Below are 21978 nucleotides of genomic sequence, written 5' to 3' on the forward strand. Positions count from 1 at the left end.
ATTCTTATATCGGGATATGAGATTTTGGTCACAGCCCTAGTTTATGTGTAACCTGTGAATATTGGGGTGCTTTATTTATTTTTTAAATGTGTCACATGTATTTTGTAACTTTTTGTCTCACAAAGTAGTTTGAGCTACTTTTAAAAAGCATCTTTAGTTGCTCCTGGTTTAACTCCTGGCTCTAGTTTCTCTAATACTACCTGAGCATGTCTGTGAAGATGCCCCTGCATTCCAGTAATCACTTTCAGTCACACATTTTCCGGTTATATCAATCATAATCCTCGTGACCCGAGACCATGTGAAATAGGATTACATCCTTGCCACCCACACACACACAACCCCCCCACACACAAACGCACTCTTTGAAGTGAAGACTGATATGGCTGGAGATTTCTCCTTTCATAGCGAGTCAGATATTAATGTTCGTTTAATTGGCTAACATGACTGAAGGAATGAGGTGTGTGTATGAGTGAGTGCTGTCCATGTGCACAAGTTGTGTAAGCTTATTAGCAGCGCCACTGGTCTGAGGAGGAGATTGAGGTTAGTCTAAGCCCTAATCCTTGTGGACCTTATGCTTGTTATACAGCGACAAAATCCTGGCTCCACCCCTTTTGCAAAGACACACAAGAACACAGACATACTCTCACACAGTCTCACACACGTGCGTCACAACAACACAGTTTCCCTGCCTCCTTGTTTACTGCTCAGCTCCATCTCAACTCTTCCTCTCTTGTCTCGCTCCCAGCAGGAAAGCGAAAAAAGGGGAGGAAGAGGAGGTGGTGGTGGGCACTGTGGAGTAGTTTCCCAGTTGTCATGACGACCTCACACCCCACCATCCTGCTATCTTCTTGTTACCACGGTGACCTGATCCCGTTTCATCTCCGCTCTTCTTGATGATCCGGATTGGCTTGATAAATAAGTGCGATCCGGGAGTGCTTCTTCCTATTTCAGGAACGAGCTTGCGGACGCGAGAGCAGATCCCACGCAGGGACGCAGATTGGAGGACAGGACTGGGAATGCTGTGGGAGTAACTCCGGAGCGTTGCCTGGAAACAGCAGCATGCCAGTACAACAGATAACTGTGGTTCCGTCCAGGGACATAGCCAACAATGGCAAGAGCGCTCTTCGCTCCAAAGACAAGACCGAGGTGAGTCTTTGACCTCGTAACTCGAAATTTCACTAAGGGTGAGTAAAGGCTTTGTGTGACCATTATGTTGTTGTTGTTGTTGTTTTTTTGGTTAAGGCTTAAAAGTAGCATAAAGTTGGTGATTTAAGATTGCAAAAAAGTTGTTTCTGTTGCCAGAAGGCTGATGTAAATCGATTCAGTATTAATCTTGTGGACATTGTATGTGTGTGTGTGTGTGTGTGCGCGCTTCTGTGCGTGTTTTTATCAGCCTCCAGTTTCAGTTCCCAGGCTTTTCAGCTCACTCACTAAACAACACACATGTACAGTATAGACGTATCACTGATCCCTCACTTGGGGTTTGGTGCTTTCAGCTTTGAGGTAGAGCCTGACATCATAGCTATCATATCACAGACTGAAGGATTAAATTACATCACATCAGTTCACAGCAAGTAAAACATCCCACAGTGACACATCATGGCACACACACAGCTGTAGGAGCTGCTGAAGCATAGCTCATATACATAAGCATTTTTCATGCAGGAGAGCTCGCTAAACAAATTGAATGGTCAAATTAGTCATCTTGATATTTAAGCTGTATGTAATTTTAATATAGCATCAACTTATCCAAAATAACATTCCATCTTAAAATATTCCTTGATATCTGCAGTTCTTCAGTTGTTGATTAAAGTTTTCCACCATCAGAGCAATAGTTTCATAATGTCAGGAATGGGCAGGTGATAAAATCAGATGCATAGCATAGTGCTGTATTTCTCTGACAGTACTGATAAAGAACAGGATGAGTATAATACCCATACATTATCTAACAAATAATACTCATGCATAATTTGTTGAATAAGTCTTCCCAGGCTAGTTTCTTTGTTTTTGATATCCCACTAATCATTACAAATCTGCTTATGAAGCGAGAAATTGCTGAAATAGCTGTGCCAGCTTCCTCAGGTTGGTGCAGTGTTGTGTTTTCTTCTTAATGTTGTAGGGCAGTCCCAAAGGTATACAGACTTTTGGAAATGTTCATTATTTCATTACATTGTGGGGGGTTTTTTGTTGCAATTTTCCTCTTTTTTTCAGTTGCAGCTGAGAACAATCCAGTAAAGAAAATACAGTTAATGGACTTAAAGTTAATGTGAATAAATCAACCATGATACATCATGTGTACCATTACTGTTTGGTTACCCCAGTGGTTTAAGGCTGGATTGGTGGGACACTTCCACCAGAGGAACCTTATCCTGCTTCTATTGCAGAAACACCTGCAATACCTGTAATATCTAAACATTGGTGTTTGTACAGTAAGCTGTTCTGATCTTGTTTAAAAATGGATTCTACTTTTACCACAGGGATAGAATATTATTTTTGCACCAACAGTGTGATTCCTTGTTAGTGAGCTCTTAGCCAAAAACTTCTTGGCATGGTGTGCAGAGTGTCCTTAAAAGTTTGAGGAAAATGGATAAGAAAACAGCAGAAGAAGAAGTGGCAGGCCTAAAAACTATCTGCAGCAGATGAACACTAACTGAGAGTCATGTACTGAAGAAATGGAAAAAAATCCAGCAAATACCTGACACAAAACCTGAGAGATGCATCCGGACCTTCAGCAGATCCATCTACTGTTGGAAGGGTGGCTGTCAAGAAGTCATTCTTTAGGAAGGGAAACGGGAAGAAAAGGTTGAGGTATGTAAAATTGAAAAACAACTGCACTGAAAATCAGGGGCAACAGGTCTCATGGAGTGATGAATCCAAATGTTACATTTTTGGTTCAAATTATCATTACATAAGGAGGCGGTCAGGAGAGTCTAGGGCCTTTTGTAATGTGGAGGTGGAGGCTCTGTATGGTTTTGGGCTGCATTTCAGCCGGTGGTGTTGGAGATCTTGTCAGAACTGATGGATTTGCAGTGCTGCATGGAATAAATGAAAATACAGTATATGAAGTAAAAACAGAGTTTGTACAATTTTGGCAAGCTGGTACGTCAGAATTTGGTATAACCACTTTTGATCATCAGCACAGCCTGAACTCTCTATTTCTTGTAAGTTTTCAAGTCGTCTTCAGGAATAGTTCTCCAGGCTTCTTGAAGGACATTCAGAGCTCTTCTTTGTATGTTGGCTGCCTTTTGCTCTGTTCTCTGTTGAGAAGATATCACGCTGCTTCAATAACGTTGAGGTCATGGCTCTGATCCATGACTGATGGTGTTTTATCGTCTGTTTTTCTATCCATGTATGTTTTCACTGCATTGGCAGTGTTTTTGGGGATCTTGGCCATGCTGAAAAACGATGCTGTTGCTAATCTGACACTTTCCAGATGGTGAGATGCATAGTTGTTACATTTGGATTTCCATGTTTTTAAATGCTGTGGCTTGTGCTCGTAAAGCACTGAAACACTGTTCCTTTTTACCATTTTGATTAGCATCTTAAGACGATCTGTTTATGGTTGATATTTGGCTGAAGTTTCAACAAAAAACAAACAAAAAAATATATTGTTGGAACAATCAGAACTTGATAATAAAGTCAGGATTTGCTGACAGTTGTTGGTCAGTTTGGTCTGTGACTCTGGGTTTCTTATGGAATTGTATCTGTTGTTTTCACCTGAACTTTCACTGTGGCTCAGTGAACACTTTGTGTTATAAAGACACAAATGCTCTGAGGTTGTTTAAAGCTGGGATTTTGTCAAATGCACCGCTGCAGCTGCACATAAAGTGTGCAGTGTCACGGTTGGTTGTCTAAATGTGGCTGTAGGTGTGTTTGATCGTATGCCAAACTACAGAACCAAAATACATCCCTCAGTCAACTCTACATCACTTAATCCCCTCTGAAGAAACATGCACATGTCCACACGCAGACTCGCCAGAGTCTCTGCTGTGCATCAGAGCCAGAGTGCCAACAGAGGATTCGAGGTTCAGGTGAGCGACAGCAGTACGCTACCTCTGAAACTTCACTTCATTACTGGAGAGCTATCAGTTATAGCTTATAGAAGCTAAATCTAGAGGAATTATGTGTTTTGCTGGAGTCTTATGATGGTCAGTTTCTTATTGCCCTGTTTTGCTGTGGCATTTAAAAGTTGATGCACTTAAAAAATTAGATGTTGTGTATTTTCTCTAGGAATTCATGACCAAAGTATTTTTGTGAGTGTGTGGCCCTGATATTAGGAATTGTAGAATAGCATTTGCTCTTCTATCTTTGAATAGTATTTTTTTAATCTCTGTTATGTGCCAGCCAAAGAATTGAAGTGTCAGTACTGTACCAGTGCTATGAATGCAGTCATTATTATGGTATTATGGTGCTTTATGCTCGTCTGCAAAGGGTAAAGCTTCTTTTTGCTCTTCTCTTGATTAACCTTTGTTGTCACATAGATGTATTTCGAATTGATGTAATGTCCTTTCGTTTAGAAAGGCCAGAAACTGTTTTACATATTCACAAAATGAGCAACCTAGAAAACGTCTATAAATACACAAAGTGTGATTTTGTCTGCTAGACTGCTGTTGTGCAGTTAGACACATCTCACCCCTTTATCATGTAAAGCATATTGTGCACATGTGCTTTATAAAAGACAGGTTAACTTATCTGACTGGTTCTGTGCAGTATTTATTTTTAGGTGTAGGACAAACTTGTGCTGCCTCCCTTGTTTTTAGCTTCTTTTCTTACCTGAGAGGTGCTTCTTCTTTATTTGTACGTACGCTCCATCAAAGCATGTGTCATGCTTGCTTGAATTGTTTGGGCTTTGTTGGCCTTAGAAGGGTTAAAGACTCAGTAGCAGGGTATCGATACGTTGTAGCAACTCACACATGACGTGTTTTGGAACACTGAACTTTATCTATGAGTTAAGGTTGGTCCCAGATGTGTTTAGCCTAGCATAGCACAAAGGCTAGAAGCAGGAGGAAACAGTTAGCCTGGCAGGCTCAAGTCTGTTTCCTGTTGATTTCTTTTTTGTTGTTATAAGCAATGTGAAACACTATTTAGAGCAACAGAATGCAAGGAGGAAATTGGTATTAATCCCATCTATTACTTTTTTAAAATAATAAAACAGCACATACATGTCCATGCACATCTTTTCCAAAAGATATTCTAGTTTGGTAAAATAAATCAGTTTTGTTGGAGAACGTCTGCTTTAGCCCACTGGTTGTGTAGCTGATGTTGGTTGTGTTTTGGTGGTAAGCATTAATGTTAATGGAAAAAATTCCAAACAAAATCAAGATCTCATTATTTCCTTTCATAGCTGTAGTCTTTGATCACCCACTTCTGGGGGTTTTTTTGTTAGTTTTTTTGACGCATTAGAGGTTTACCACAACACAAAAACCAACCTGACTGGAAGGAATTACACGACTACCAGGCATCAGTAGTTGCATCTTCTTAGAAATACCCTTTTTATTATGAAACTTTGGAAAGATGATGTGAGTAATTATAACTGGTCACATACATGTGAACACGTGTCCATCTCCTCTAAAAGGCAGAGGAGTGTTTGCTTTGACTCCAAGCAGGACTGCACTGATTTAAAAGTGGCCATCAGAAAATCCCTTGATCAGCTTAGATGATGCAGTTCTCTGCTTGTCAGTGTCTCTTATTTATTTCAGTGATTTTCACAGAGTGTACCTACAACTGTGGCTGTGTGTGGGCTGATACTTGCAAGCTCAGGTTTTCCTATTTTATGTCAAGTATTTAAAAAAATAGATCTATGGAAAAACCACCCACATTTAACATTCCAACTTTGAACTCCACAAACATCCTGTAAGATACATAAAACTTAACAAATCTCAGCCCTTTAAAGTGTCCACTTTCATACTGACAGGTGTTATAGATACCCTACTTGCAGACATTGATGGTGGAGTTTATGGTGTACTATCTTTACATATATGTGCTGTCAGCTGCTGTATTTTTGTTTTTGTTTCTTTGAAACCTTTCTTTGTTTATTAGTGTCAAGGCCATCAGGGTTGTGAAATATTTTAATAGTTATTACTCTTGGAAATCCCAGCAACACAACCGACTTCATATACTTTTATAATTTTTTCCCAAAACGAATATCCCAAAGCGGGGCCACACACTCAGACAGAAGCGGGTTTTAATTCCCTCTGAATGCAGTCCTAATCTGAAAATCATGAATATTGCCACAATTTTAATTCAGGGAGACTTTAATATTTAGCTGCATTAACTGATGCAAGCCCTGGACAGAGACGTTTGAGGAATGAAAGCATCTTCTCTGATTTTAATTAACACCTCAGTGTAGACAATATGACTGGTTTTGGGAAAAGTTGCAGTTACATCTTTGGTTTTAGGATTTATTGACAGAAAGAAAAATACAGCCAGCTTTATCCACGATTTCCATTGTCCTTTTAACTCCTGCCAGTTCATTCTCCACTGCCCACCCACTGCAGTAGCAGACAGTTGGTAGGTTATTAGCTTGAGCTCATTGCATGTATGATACTTAAAACTGTATCCAACAAATATCTGCAACAAAGCCAGATTTAATCCCATAATGCAGGTGCAAAGCTCCATGTGGCTGAGGATGAAAGCGAACCAGAAAAATAATTGCTCGCTGTGACTGCTTCGGTTCATCTGCATTACTTATTCAGCAATCTGTAGCTTTCCCAACTCACAACCAGCTGATTTTATTAGAATTGAGCCATGTTGTTGATGTGGTTTCATATGTAAACTAGAAGCTAGGTTTCAATGATATGATGGTAAGAATTTTGGGATCAGGCCAAATTATTTTCAAAGTATCTGGAAAATAATTTGGCACCAAATTATTATGGAGAAGATATTTTCCTTCTTGGTGGTTTACCAGCTGGTCGTCACTTGGTAGCTCCCACTCGCCACCATGTCATTGGTAAGTAAAGCTGCTGCAGGCCACAGATGTCTGCTGGCGAAGCCCAAGGTCTAATAGGTGAGTTCAGACAATCAGCGCTCAGGACAGATTCTAGAAAAAGTGCCTTAAGTTGCCTTTAAATAGAGACACATTGCATCTTGTGCTCTTAGCGGGACAACCAGGTAATGGGATTGGCTGGCTTTAGCTCAGGTCACAATGAAGCAGCAAGGACATGAGGCTGTGCACGACTCTTGATGCTGGATTTTCATCGGTAAACACAGTAGGACTGATCAGCGCTGAATACCTGCTGGTGTTAAAAGCAGCTTAGTTTGATTATTGGAGTTTTGTTTTTATTGCAGATTTAAACTTTAGTGTCTTTTCTACAAAAATTGCAGACACATTTCTCACCTCGCCTATTTTTGGAAGTCTTGGTGTTGGGTGGGTGGGGGCACGGGGAAGATTTAAACTTTAGTTTGAACGTTAACAGCATGCCTGATGTGTGTAATCGTTTGATTTAAATTATAATGATTGCAGTTTGAAGGTGAAGCCGCCAGGTGATTTAGAAGTTATTGCTAAAGCTATTATACAGCATTCATTTCTCAAAAAAAAAAAGAAAAGAAATCAACAAATATAAATGAAAAAAAAAACCTTTTGCTGCTTTTCTGTGCATTAATATTCACCTTCCTGAACTTGACATGGGCATATTTGAGTAGTTTAAAAGACTTTATTTATCATTATCATACACAGAAAAAAAAAGCAGCAGCAGCTCTGCAGCAGATTGTACTAAAACATGTTCGGGTGAATCAGCCATTAGCTGAAGTCGAGACAAGGGCTGTAAAATATTGTTCCAATATGATTTTATGGTTCTGTCTGGTGTTGTGTGCCAAAGAAATCATTGGTTTAAAAGCCTCAGGCTCCACAGCTGCTGCGCACTATTAAAGCATCACATCCTTCAGCGTGTTTATTGGGCTCTAATGATTTTCTGTCTCTCCATCTCCCCTGCAGGGGAGGAAGGCACCTGGGCGCTCAGGGAGTCGATCCAGCAACATCTCCAAGGTAACTGTTAAATATCGGTGCTTAAAGCATTAAAATCAAGGTCACAGTTCATAGTGTACGGTAGCATTGCATAGGAAAGCACAGTTTGATGTGCGAGAATGTGGTTAGGGTGTGTGTCCCACTTAGAGTAGAGATGGATGTTCACAAAACATCAAGTGCACACTGATGCATGACTCACACAGAGTACTCAATTTTCATTTAAGGTCCATTAGTTCAGATTTCTCATATAAACATCAATCATCATTTGAAAAGCTACAGATCACTTCATTTTTTTTTATCACATCTATAAGTCTTTTCTATTTTTTTTTTGCACGGCCTTCAAATAAAGAAGGCTCACCACCCTCACGCTAGTTTTTAGCAGCACTAGGCAGCTGTTTTTAACAAAAACAACCTCACCGGCTGAAGACTCTCTTCAGTGTATTCCGATGAATCATCTGAGACTAAACCCGATTTGAAAGTAGAAATCATAACACGGAAGTAACGTTTTTTACGTGACCAGAAATGCAGCTCAAATAACTTTAGTTACTCTACTTTTGCCAGAGGCGGAATTAAGCAGTTGTTTGTTCACATATTAGCTAAAAGAGTTTTAAAAAGTGGCAGCGATTTACAGTATAATGGGTGCATAAATGAGGTGCAACCTACTCAGTGTCACTGATTAATGAATGCAAGCACATCTTGATGCATTCTCAATCATCCAGGAAAATAAATCTCCAAAAGTTGATTCTGTTCATCTGGACGTAGCGTTTTCTGGGAGAAACCCAGAAATTTTATTGTAGTATTTTATATATATCTACTGTCTATATTTTATACATTAGGTAAGTTAAATGCTCAGTACCTACAGTAAGGGTTACAGTAAGGGGTCGCCCACATGACAAATGACAGTACATTAAGGAGTATGTTTGATACTCAAGTCTTAGGTTTTTGGGTATTTCAGGAGTACCTTCTACAAAAATAAATAAATAAAAATAAAAATGCACCCACATTTGAGCACCAGTAAACATTTACTGGCACCTGATTCATAAAACTATGTGTGATTGGTTGTTTAGTAACTCATAAGTAATTGTAGAATGCACTAAATAGAGGATGTTGGTGGTTGCAGGCTAGCAACTCAACTGCAGGGCTCACTACAGCCTCAAGGACATCCATAACACCATCCGCTCAGGACATATGCAGGTAAGATTCGCTTCTCTTGCAGTTACAGTTACCTGGGAAGAAAGACTCCATTCCTTGACTATCTGCAAATATCTGTTCAAACATCTCTTTTAAAGCCAGGAGCAGCCAAGCTTCTCTCTGTGATATTAACATGCACACTTCTCTTCTGAGTGGGAGACTGAATTAGCATGGTCGGCTGCACCCCGAGGGCATAACAAACTTAAAATGTGTGCTGTGGCGCTCCCATAGTGCAATCAATGGAGGGGGAGATGACTGATTGCAGAAATGGAAACCTTCAGCTTGTTATATCCACTGGTGCCGTGTTGGCCACACTGACAGGCTCAGTCCTTTGGCTTCATGGCCGAAACGAGGCTGTGTGTGTGTGTGTGTGTGTGTGTGTGTGTGTGTGTGTGTGTGTGTGTGTGTGTGTGTGTGTGTGTGTTAGTACCTCAATTTGCTGTCCTAAGTTCAGTCCATGTCCACTGCCTGCTTGTTTGATTATTTAGCCTGATCATAAGCTTTAGTTTCCATTCTGTTTCCTGTTATCCATTTCCTGTTTTGCAGGGGCAGTTTCTGTCCAACTACTCTCACCTTCAAATGAAACAGAAGCTGTGTTAGCAACCTCTAATAGCAAATAACTCTTTGTTATCCACATTAATTAAAGAAGAATGAGATATTCCGTGATCATAACGTGTTTCCAAGTATAAGAAAGAAATCATGGGCAGCCCTAATTCTGTCACTTAGAAATGAACCTGAATGACAGCAGAAAATATATAAAGAGAAGTGTCATTTTACCGTAAATACACCTGGTTAATTGATCATCAGCAAGTGTGCTCATGTGTGCACCTCTATAAAAGCAGAAGTTTGGGGAGTTTTCTGCTCTGAATTGTTGAGGTGTGCGTTACACAATATCACAATCTTCTACACCAGAAAGCCTGAAAAAGAAAAGAATCAGTGTTGCAATGGTCCAAAGTCCAGACTTTAACCTTATTGAAATCCTTTGGTGGAGCTGTAAGAGAGCTGTGCATGAACAAATGCTGACAAACCTCAAGGAACTGAAGCAACACTGTAAGGAAGAGTCGGCGAAAATTCCTCCACATTGATGTGAGAGACAGAAAACCATTGCTTTGAGTTATTGCTGCTAGAGGTGGTTCTACAACTCACTCATATGTCATATGTTGTTCTTCATTTTAGGACAAAATATTATTTTTATTATATCCTGATATATAAACTATTAGAGTTGATGAGGGTGTCAATTGTGCAGGATTGTTCAGAGGAACAGATGTGGTGCTTTGGAGTCTCACAGGTTACTTTCTCTCATTTCTATGGCTAACGTATCGATGGACCTGTTCATCTTCATTCTCAGTCTGTATGATTGCATAGCACAAGTTAAATCCTTTACTTGTTAAGTAATCAAAATCAAAAATGGTAGCATAAATTGTTACTAGTAAATTGACTAAACTTAATCTTTAAAATCATGCAGCTATGTTTCAGCCCATTGCTTTAGTTATGACAGAGTTATGTTTTTCCATCTTGTTTCACTTTATTTCATCTCCATCTGTGTGCGAATGTGTGTGTGTGTGTGTGTTTAGTTCTGGACAGCTGACCCGCTTAGAGGAGGATGCGTCTGAGTCACGCAAACACAAAAAGCACACACACAACTCCTCTGCAATGACAGTCACTGGCACCACTCTGGGCTCATCGGCTCAGGCACAGAAAAAGCAGGTGAAGCGACGTCACCGCCGCAAGAGAAGCAGCTGCACGGCCATCGACTGCGTGGAAACCAATGGCAAGCACGACCACAGCGACCGGAGCCTCAGCTCTGACCGTAGTGAGCTGGGCGAGAAGAGGGAGCACTCCTTCAGGAACCGGAGGGATCTCCCGCCTCGCTTCCGGTGCACAGGTGCGCCGCATTCAGACTCCTCGGAGGATGAGGCGTGCCGCGAGAGCCGCAGCTGGAGCAAAGAGAAAGCCAGAAGAGCGCGCCGCCGCAGCGGGAGCAGCCGGGACAGGGATGTGATAAACACACACAAAGGAGGAGAAGACAAAGCCGAGATCATGGAGCTGCAATCTGTGGGCTCAGATGAAGGGAAAGAGAGTCAACCTCTGATGGAGGACGGCAGCGGCCTTAAGAAGCGCCACAACCACGGGAGCTCAGTGAAGAGAGACGGCCATGCATCGCAGAGGGATCGATCGCAGGGCAGAGATAAGGATACGAAGAGCTACAAGTCACAGAGCCCAAGAGGCAGCTCCTCATTGGCCGACGACGGCGAGGAGCTCATCACCAAGAGATACCAGGAGAAGGGGTCAGGGGGCGGGGACATGTCAGTGCCCACACTCCAGAAACACTGTGGTGCGAATGGGAACACACCGCATCCCTGCTCTGATGACTCTGAGCTGGAGGTCTGCAGGTTAGTTACATAAGTCTGAAAACTGATCATGTACTGACCCCAAGTTTATCTTCATTGCTCAGATGAGGCCAAACAAGTAAAGACAGAGAGAGGCACTAAAATAAAACAGTGCAGAGACTGCAGGTCATTTCTCCTTATGTCTGTGTGCAGGATCTGCCACTGTGAGGGGGACGACGAGTGTCCGTTGATAATGCCCTGTCGCTGCACGGGAAGCCTCAGTTTTGTTCATCAGGCCTGTCTCAACCAGTGGATCAAATCCTCCGACACTCGCTGCTGTGAACTCTGCAAATTTGACTTCATCATGGAGACGAAGCTCAAACCTTTAAGCAAGGTACGCACACACTTAGGTCTTCCTGCAAAAGCGTTAAGCGCTGAGATATGCAGGGCAGTTCTGAGCGTGTTTCTCTGTCTCCCTCCTGTGTTCGCCCCTCTTTCTTCCAGTGGGAGAAGCTACACATGTCGAAGAGCGAGAGGAGGAAGATCTTCTGTTCAGTGCTGTTTCACCTGATAGCGATAGTGTGTATGTTGTGGTCGGTCTACATTCTGGTGAGGAGAACTGCTGAAGAGATCCGACTCGGAAAGAACGGTCAGTGCTTTCCCTTCGCCTCCCCGCCGCTCACACGCCAGAGTCAGGCAGCATGCAGTACGGTCCCTGTGGTGTCTCCTTCACTGTTTGCACGTGATCACGTGTGTCTATAGTTACATGTTGGATACTATTTCTCACCACATGTAACATGAACAAAAAGCCTTCTTTTTTATTATCGTCTACTATGATCAATGTGTAGATCTATATTTATAATTCTCTTTCTCTTTAACTTCACTTTCTTTTTCTGGGTGTGCGTGGCATTTGTTAATACACCCTGAACCATAAAATCCCTCAGATTTCATATTCACCTCTTCTCTTATAGAATAACCGACAAATACACAGAATTAGTAAGAACTCCTAAAATGGGTGCATTAATGTGTGGGTGTTGTTTTCCTTTTCATTGATTCATTCATACAGATGGCATGAGTGAGTGGAAAGGAGTTTCCACTCACTCACACCGAGTAGGTTTAACTTCTTTAATGTTTCTTTTCTGGTGTAGTCAGTTACTTATGGCCGGTATTGATGTGGGTGGAATGGATTTATACAGGATTGTACCATGAAAAGTGTATTAGCTTCAACTCTACTGGTACAATATGTCAAAGAATACAGTGTGCATAATCCACTCTCAACATGCCCCCACAGGGTACATTTAACCTGTAGCTATGCCTGACTCTGGTTAAGTGATTTTAAAATGTTTGCCTGTTTGGGTATATTAGGTACATTATACATTAGGTGTTTTACTGTGATAGTCATCCCTAAAGGTCTCTCTGCACATTAGGCGTCCTGCTCTAGTGTGGAAGACGGACTTTGCTTTTAGACATCCTCAGTACTCTGAAGAGTTAACTTTCAGTTTCTCAGACAGTTTATAACATTTGAAAGTCTCAAAATAAATGTGTGAAGCTGCTGAACTGAACATGTTTAGCAATACTTGTGGTATGTGGCCAAGTAACTACATCGCGCTTGCCATATTCACAGGCCACTTTATTAGGTACATGTGTTCAACTGCCAATTAAAAGAAATATCTAATCAGCCAATCACATTGGCTGATTAGATATGGTCAAGATCATCTGCTGATGTTCAAACTGAGCATCAGAAGAAGTAGGGCCATTTAAGTGACGCGACGCGTCATGGTTGTTGGTGCCAAATGGGCTCATCTGGGTAGTTCAGAAACTGTTGATGGACTAAGATTTTCCCACACAACCAGTGTGCAGCGGTTCTCTGGAACAAAATTCCTTGCTAATGCCACAGATCAGAGGAGATGGGCCAGACTGCTTTTTTCCCCTTATGAGAACAGTGTGCACATCTCCTGATAACGCACCATGTCACACAATGGTCAAATCAATGTATTAACTGTACTCAAAAGGCCTCCACAGTCACCAGACCTCAGTCCAAAAGAGCAGCTTTGTGATGTGGTGGAACGAGAGATTCACATCACGAGAGTGCAGCTGACAAATCTGCAGCTACTGTGTGATGTTGTCGTGTCAATATGGACCAAAACGTGTTTCCGGCACCTTGTTGAATCTGTGCAACGAAGAATCAAGACAGCTGTACCTAACGAAGCTGAAAGTCAGTGTTAACGAATATAAAAGAGCTTTTAGTTTAATGTGACAGAAATCTTTGCATTTTTCAAGTAAACTGTCAACGCTGGTGCTTTTTCTTTTGACACTGGCCAAATAGTCTTTCTACGCCTGTTTGCAGGAAAATCTTTGTCAAGTCTGCGATGTGTTTACAGGAAGTTATTTTGACAAAGGTGACACATTTTTTGGTAATTCGAAGAGAAACAGCTACCAAATTTATTGGAAAGTGAAACCCAAAGACCAACTGTCTGCAACAATAAGGTTTCAGATGTTATACTTCAAAGACAGCAAGGTTCCCACTGCAGCCTCAGAGTATAATCTCGAGAACATAATAATAATCATTTTTTAAAAACAGCCGGATGGAGAAAACCACTTGGAAACTAATGCAAAAGTAATTTGCATGGTACACTACTTATACCTGAAATCTGTGAGATTAACACTCTCAGGAATGTGAAGATGATGCGATTGTTGATCACTATCCTCTGATCCACAGTTAACACCCCTCAGTGCTCTTCTACATTCATGGTTGTGTTCAGTGGTGGTGTGTGTCGTGTTGTGTTTACGATGTAGGACGTAAGAGTAGATGCAGAAAAATAGAGATATTCTCTTTATACATATGATCTATAAAATCATAAGCATTAATATTTAGAGTATTTCTACAGTGTTTGCACAATAGAATAGTTTTCTCCAGAGATTAAAAAGAGAAATCGCTCTTGATTGCAGCCGAATTATGGAGAGTTTCTCTTCTGAAGTACTATACGCCGCAGGGTAAGCACAGCTCTGCGCATGCCACCATCTTGACCCCTCACACGTCTGAGAAGGGCACTAACAGCTGCTGTGTGTGTGCGTCGGTGTCCTTTCAGGTGTGCTGGAGTGGCCCTTCTGGACTAAGCTGATTGTGGTGGCCATTGGCTTCACGGGTGGCCTCATCTTTATGTACATCCAGTGTAAAGTCTACCTGCAGCTGTGGCGCCGCCTCAAGGCCTTCAACCGCATCATCACTGTGCAGAACTGTCCTGAGAAGGACCTGCACAACCCCCAGGCCCGGCACAGCACCATCGCCAATGGCAGGCATGAAACCGTGGAGGTGCCGGTCAGCCAGGCCCCTGCCCCAGCTCCGGCAGCGGCGATGGACTCTGACACGTCGGTGGAAGTTGCCGTGGCGCCGGAGCAAAACCCCGTTTGACTTATCTCCTCCTGCTCCGAGAACAGTCCCTAATCCCACTCTGCTCATGGTAATGTCAATGAGCACAGTGAGATTTGGACTTGTGCGGTGTTGTAATGTTGTTCTCAACTCCAGTGGGTGCTGTTGGACAAACGAACTGATCCGGTCCTTCGGTGATCCAGAAAAGTTGGGGTCAGAAGGGCTTCACGAAGAAAGGAAGAGGGGCAGAGTGTGGAGAGAGGACAGAAAACAAAGCCATCGGCACAGAACGCTTGTAAAGACCGTGTTTTGTGGTTTACCGACACCATTTTATCCCTGTATGCACTTTCTCAACCTGCACTGATATGAGTTACAGATGTGAACACCCTGCAGATGCTCATCAAAGGTCTCAGTATGTTTCAAATGAATCACACATATGACTCGTAATCAGTCCCCACATCAGCTGATCGCTCAGCTGACACTGACACATATCCACAAGGCGGGACAATTAAGCTGCTTCAGCCTTTACCACCCAGCTTCTCGGTTCTGCTTTCACTGATCCTGCCACTGTTCTGTAAGGGGGACTTGCTGCTGCTCTTGCTGAGAGCTGGGAAGTCCCAGAAGAGAGCCTACACAGTCCTGATTGGCCCAGCTGAAGCCTCGCATGAATCGTAGAATCAGAGATGCAACATTGTAGCAGATGAGGGCTACTCTGAAACGCTCCAGATTCAGTCACTGTAGCCACGGTGCTGACTCTGAGATCTGTAACACATCTGTGCCCCTGGTGCTCACTGAGAGACTTCCCCATTTAGAAGTTGAGCTGCTTTCATATTTTTGAACAAAACATATGGACCAATCACTTTACATGAAGTGCAGATCTATAACCCGCAGACACACTACTCAAAGGTTTTTAATGAATTTGGAAAAGTTGTCAAAAGTGAGTGAGGCAGGATTAAAAAATACAATAGCTTGAGCTTGTTTTAAACCTGCCTGATCGGGCCTGTGTGACAAGCTCTGAAGCATACTGAGGCCTTTACTCTCCTTTTGGACAATCAGGTCTTCAGACACCAAAGAGTCAGATGTTATAGATAGAGAAGCAGACTGTAAACGGAAACTTTAGCTCAGCCGGAGATCTAAAAACATAATAGTCTGAAAGTTATCGTCAGATTATTTGTTAAAATAGAAAGTCTACAGTAGCCCAGTCGTTTGCAGCTTCGGAGGTCCTGAGCTGGACAACCTTTATTTATGTTGATGTAACTAGAGCTTTCATAGTTTCCCCCCCCCATTCATGTTTTTACATTAGATTATGAGCATTTCACTTGATTTGAACCGACACAAAGTCGGCCTACTCAAAGCGACTGTTACTCACACATGACCACTTTTATAGTCTCGATTTGGTTTCTCACCTCACAGAAAATACAGTTTCCTCTATGTCTTAAACCCACCACAACAGCGTTTTTCTAAATAAAACAGAGCATCGTGGTTACATGAAACACATATTTATTTGTGCAATAAATGATGAATGTAGAAACCTCTGAAAGGCTGGTGTGAAGTTACTGAGAAACTTTTAGCAGGAGTTCAGACTGAAAAAAAAAAAATCTGACTTTGCTATTTGAGGCTGCAGCACCATCTCGTGGACCGTCCAGGAATAGCAGCAGCATCTTCTCACACATCACATTAAGTCTTAATACTCCAGTAGCTCCAACATGAAGAGTCTCAGTGGGAGTCTGAAATCGCATCCATTTGCTCACTGTCCAAATCGCTTCCATCTTCCTTATTATCATCATCCTCCTGATCCTCCTTGCCCTCGTGTTTCTCCTCTCCTTCCTTCTTTGACTCTAAACTTTTGTTCGAGACCTTGCGCAGTTTAATATTCGGAAGTTTCTTCAGGTCCCCAGTCCACTCTCTGCAAAATTTAAAAATGCAACAATACTAATGACCAGTCTTCAAAATCGAATCATTTCAAGTTCAGACTTAAGAGTCCATGTATGTACTTTTATCAGCTGATCAGCCAATCTGTGAAATGATGGAAGCTGAATAATTAGAACATCTTCTCAAACAAAGAGAAACAAGAGGTTGAGTTTAGCTCATTAAAGCTCGTCCACTCACCTAAAGGTCTTCAGATGTTTTCCGTTGATGATGTCGGGGATTTCTGAAACACCGCAGCAGAAGATCAGTCAATTTTACAGCCAGAGGTGTCTATAAATTACTCGTTTCTTTTTTATTTCGTTTTTTAAAAACAAAGACTCACCGAAACCGACACCCTCAAACTGTGCCCGCTCTCGCTCGATGGTCTGTTTGATTATGGCCTCTCTGGCGCCATGGAGACGACCCTGCCGACCTTTGATCCCATTCATGAGTTCAATCTGCTCAAGTTCAGAGTCAAATCTGTGGAGGTATCTGAAGACAGAAAACATACTACTGTTCATACACTTTGTTGCTTCATTTTGTTTTAGGATACATATACAAGTATTTCATGAGTTTAAAACACTTTCATTGGGGGGGAAAATATAATTTATGCATAAAGTCAATGTTTACAGTGTTTAACCTTCTTCATCATGAGATCTGCAGTTCTTTGTGGTGTGCTGGATATCAGTGTCCGGGCAAAATCCTGACTGATTGCGATTCATTCCTGGCTCATCAGTGTTCCAGGTTCATCAGAGTTTCTGGGGTTCTGCTTGTTCACCTGTTTTTTCTTTTAAGGACTGTAACTAGAATATGGTGGCATTAGGATCTAGGTAGTTAATTTGATGATCTTCAGGCCGCTTAATTACCATTTTTTCCTCGGGACACGGTGCTCCTTTGTGCTGGAAAATGCAAAGATTGTCACTAAACTGTTCTGGGAGCGATAAAAGAAGCTGGTCTTTTAAGATGTTTTTATTGGCGACAAACTGATCGACTTGGGAACACAATCAGGATTTTCCCCTGACATGGATATCCAGCACACCGTAGAGAACTGCAGAAGTTATAAAGAAAAGTCAGCGCTGTAAATTCCTTTATGTGTATTCCTTTATCCTTTAAATTTATGTGACCACAAAAGACTCCGAAACTCATAAAACACATATGATTGATCTGTATCTTAGTTTTACATAAAAAGGAATACATTCAAATAAAAACTGGAAGAGCAAAATGCACAAAATTACCGCCACGGCTCAAACTTTTGGTTGTGATTGTTGAAGGTGATGGTTTCTGTTTATAGTCGGAGTGGAACCGACCAATCATGGTAGAGGGGGGTTGGGTTCATGCAGGCTGGAGAATAAAACGAGGGCTCTATTTGCCCAAATGAAATCATCACCTGCTGTCTGATGACATGTAGTGTTTTGTAAACAATGGCCAGCTGATGGATGATGAAGTCTCAGCCCTGAAAACATGAACCGCTCTCACCAGAGACTGGGGCAGCTCACAGACTGGCTGATGGGCTCACAGTTTAATGCATGTACGGTCTCTCTCTCTTTTTGTTTGTGCACTTCCAAATGAAAAATAATGTACTCCAAATTCAAAATGAACATAAGCCCAGAGCCAAACCTCTCAATGATGTCGCAGGCATCTTTTTTTGTGTAAGTCGCCTTAGCTGGATCCAGCTCACTCTGAAACCACAAGAGCTTCTCACCTGTGATTGGAGATACAAGAAAAAAAGGAAAGAAAACATCAATAAACACCTTTTTCTTTTTTTTGCTCTTGCAATAACATGAACGAAAAGCTTGCTCTCACCAATGTTGCTTAGACGAGTAGCTTTCTCAGTCTTCTGCCTGCAGCATCAGAAAGAAACCAGTTAAACCTCCTTTAAATCACCACACAGACGCTGTTTACTTCACACAAGAGGTTAAAGAAAACTGTCAAGGCAGGATGAAGTGTCTCAATCAGCCTAAGTTACATTTAATAACATGTCCCTGGAGCCACGCTTGTGTTTGCATCTGCAGACTCGCAGCGCGGAAGCGGAGACATGGCAAGAGTTTAACACAATGCTCAAATGTGAGGCTAACAACATGCTATTGATTCGTTAAGGTGAGCTGATCTCTGCGGCCATCCACAAACCTCTCTTTCCTCCTAAGTCTGCACTCCTCTCGGGCCATATAAGCTGCCTTCCGGCTGTACGGATGAACCACTTTCTCCGCAGGTTTTCCCCTCTGAATCTTCGGCTAAAAAACACGACGAGCTCCGATCATTTAGAGGCATTTTATTAACGCTATACAAACAGAAAACCCCACAGTTCAACATACTCACCATTTTAACTGTGGAAACACGTGTGCTGCAGGGTCTGTTGACAGCTGGACCGGAAGTGGTCCGTCTTCAAATTAAATCCGGACGTCGTGCGGGGAAACTAGAGAGGTTCCTCCAACTTAATGAGATACTTCTACTACTACTGCTACTACTAATAATACAATTTTAAGATGCGATCAAAAATAAATTGAGACATTTATACATATATATATATATTATAAGAAATTAATGAAAATTAATGAATTTTTCCTCTTCATGTTTTTATAATTAAAGAAATGTAAACACTGAAACAGACTGCACAACAAATATGGATACATTACAAATTCTGTAGCTAAATTACACAAAGTAATCCCTCCATGAATGAAATTAAAATGATAAAGGGATGGTGCTTTATTCTCCTTCTTATCCATTTTTTAAAAAGTAAAACCCAGACGTTTGGATCTGCTATTGCGTTTATTGTTGAGAAAACAAGTGTACCGTGATTTGATCTATATCTGTGTTTGGCAAGATTTAGGTGTTACTCCTTGACTCAGGAATAAGTATCTAATGTGTGTAGAGAAGAGGAAATTATAATATCAACATTCATGTCCACGCAGGTGCTGAATGAATGCAGCGGCATTAGTGGGACCAGTTGAGACCAGTCGGACTCCCCCTGCACTGCAGGCTTCATTGAAAAGATTGGATATGAGGAGAGGAGCGAGCCTCCGTCTCATTTTGGAGCTACAGGCAGGCCCATAAGTTTTTGGACAGTTATACTTTTTGCGTGTGTTTGTTTTTGTAATTTTGCATCTACATTCGTGGATTTTTATAGAATAGAAAAATATGGTCGATGTAAGTTTTATCACACTAAAGCATTTATGAAATGTGAGTAAGCAGACTAACCATGTATGAATAGCTCTGTCTCCCAAGCCTAGTCACAGTTAATAAGGTGGGATGCCTTTCTGCCACAGTCTTTTTCCTCTGTCAGTAGTGACAGGAGAATTCATTTACTTATGTAAAATAATAAAATACTAGGATAATACTCCATTAAGAGTAAGACACCTGGTGGTACTTGCTGAGCATTTGCGAAAGCTTGAGTCTGACTTGGGTTAATGAGCTCTCAATTATAGACTACTCTCTCCATACAAGTACAAACTGCTGCACAGATCTGCTGTGGGAGAAGTATTGCAAAAGCCAGGTGTAAAGAAACAGCCAATTTAAAAGCTGAGTGATGTGAAACTGATGACTTGTGTGTAAATTCAGTGATTTGAGCAAGATGTCAAGACTTTTCAACCATTAATATCTCCTACGCTTACAGATTTATTACACACACAGATGTGATTAAACAGTTCCTTAAGTCTCTTGAAAGCCTTCTGAGCAGATTCATGCCAGCTGATTGGAAACTTTGGAGAGGTGAGAGTGGTTTGCTGTCATGGTCTGGGTGAGTTAGTGTTTTTCTGTAGTGCCTGGCGCTGCTCGTCTGGGTCATCATCACTCTTCCCAGGGCTTCCAGCTGGAGCTGATTAGACCGGCAGTACTTAAGACCAACTAACCCTTGCCAGAATGTCTGCTAACCTATGTTAGTTTGCAGCTATTGTATCCTGTGTTAATCATAGTGCCTGTTACGTACCTTCTCTTGTCTTCTCTGTCAGTTTATGGACATACTCTCTCCATCTTACCATAATTTCTCCAACCTGGATGCTGGTCACTTCTGCTCCATCAAAGCCGGTAATATCTCACTGAATGATATCCATCCACACCTGCCTGCCCCCCTGCTTCACTGCTTGGAACCTCAGGATCAATCCTCACTGGACCCACCAAGACCACAACCACTCCAACCAAGACCTTCCCCTCCAGCTCACTCCACCTGCAAATAGGTAAGACTTTAGACATTTCACCTGGACTTTGCTCGCACTTCTCAGAACCACCTTGGCTCTCTTTTCGCTCTGTTTCAGTGCCCCAGTCAGCCGACTCTTGAGCCACAGTTTCTCTGACAAGTCTGTTTTCTCATTGCTGGCTACTGAGCCCTGACACTAGTGGCAGTACAATCTTATTGTGTTTATGGATGAGCTTACGGTAGAAATTGGCAAAGCCAAGGAAACATTGAAAATGTTTTCTGGAAACTGGTTCAGGGCAAGTCCATAACTCCCTGGACTCTGGCTGGGGTCTGTGCTAATTTGATCATTTGACGACACAGCCAAGGGACAAGACAGAGTGAAGATGAAAATTTAAACTTCTTACTTTTCACATACAATTTGTTCTCCAGTAAGTGCTGGAAAACCTGACGAATGACAGACTGACTCTCAGAGAGGTTCCTGGAAAAGATCCAGATCTTTTCAAGAAAGGTAAACACAAACTAGTTCAGAAAGTCTCAGATGATGTCATTTACCAATATCAGAGTTGTTGGTGCGTCAGAATGGCATTACTAAGTATTCAAAATGAACAAGTTGGGTTTTGAATGTTGTTTTCTATTCAGCTCCTTGACTGATATGAACAAGATTACAAGTATTGCATAAATCCACTTAAAAAAAACAAAAAACAAAAACAAAATAACAAACAGTGTCTCCCTGCAAAATTTCAATTGCAGAGTAAAACAGATGTAATGGGTATTTATTTTTAACAGTAATGTTGTTCAAATCTCGAAATATCAATGCAACAGCAAAGGGACTTGTCTGTTGTTGTTGTAGCTGTTAGAACTGATGTCTGAAAGCCAACAAAGATGCCCAACGGATTTACTTTGCCAAGTGGATCATCACGGCCTTCCTTTTTTGGTCCATTTGATCGACCTTTGTTGTTATTATTTATTTCATCTTATTATCAGTTGTTACAGACATGGCTGGGGGATAGGAAAGAGAGAAAGAAAGATGCAGTGGGACAGTGAGAAAGGACACTTAAAAAGGAAAAAAAATCTCCCAGATCACCTG

The 21978-nt window shown here is 41.7% G+C and overlaps 2 protein-coding genes across 5 annotated transcripts; one reads left to right on the top strand and one right to left on the bottom strand.

The window, feature by feature from the left end:
• Nucleotides 1-592: 592 nt before the first annotated feature.
• Nucleotides 593-16384, top strand: marchf1 (membrane-associated ring finger (C3HC4) 1). Of its 3 annotated transcripts, XM_006796072.2 has the most exons (8): nucleotides 593-1146; nucleotides 7934-7984; nucleotides 9084-9157; nucleotides 10729-11547; nucleotides 11698-11878; nucleotides 11989-12133; nucleotides 14434-14478; nucleotides 14574-16384. In XM_006796072.2, the coding sequence occupies exons 1-8, from the start codon at nucleotides 1060-1062 to the stop codon at nucleotides 14894-14896; spliced, it is 1725 nt and encodes a 574-aa protein (XP_006796135.2). In that variant the 5' UTR covers nucleotides 593-1059; the 3' UTR covers nucleotides 14897-16384. The 3 variants fall into 3 exon arrangements, with proteins under 3 accessions (XP_006796135.2, XP_006796136.2, XP_087697808.1); XM_006796073.2 differs by lacking the exon at nucleotides 14434-14478 and having other exon boundaries at nucleotides 596-1146; XM_087841682.1 differs by lacking the exons at nucleotides 593-1146; nucleotides 7934-7984; nucleotides 9084-9157; nucleotides 14434-14478 and adding an exon at nucleotides 10188-10283.
• Nucleotides 15915-19155, bottom strand: tma16 (translation machinery associated 16 homolog). 2 transcript variants are annotated; one of them, XM_006796074.3, is made up of 7 exons: nucleotides 19079-19155; nucleotides 18890-18993; nucleotides 18566-18603; nucleotides 18380-18464; nucleotides 17106-17254; nucleotides 16964-17006; nucleotides 15915-16760 (listed from the first exon to the last, which is right to left on the bottom strand). In XM_006796074.3, exons 1-7 carry the CDS (start codon nucleotides 19079-19081, stop codon nucleotides 16571-16573), a joined length of 612 nt encoding a protein of 203 aa, XP_006796137.2. In that variant the 5' UTR covers nucleotides 19082-19155; the 3' UTR covers nucleotides 15915-16570. The 2 variants fall into 2 exon arrangements, with proteins under 2 accessions (XP_006796137.2, XP_035765965.1); XM_035910072.2 differs by having other exon boundaries at nucleotides 16760-16870.
• Nucleotides 19156-21978: the final 2823 nt, after the last annotated feature.

Source organism: Neolamprologus brichardi, chromosome 6 (assembly GCF_056152115.1).
Source record: "Neolamprologus brichardi isolate AB-2024 chromosome 6, ASM5615211v1, whole genome shotgun sequence".
Classification (NCBI taxonomy): Eukaryota; Metazoa; Chordata; class Actinopteri; order Cichliformes; family Cichlidae; genus Neolamprologus; species Neolamprologus brichardi.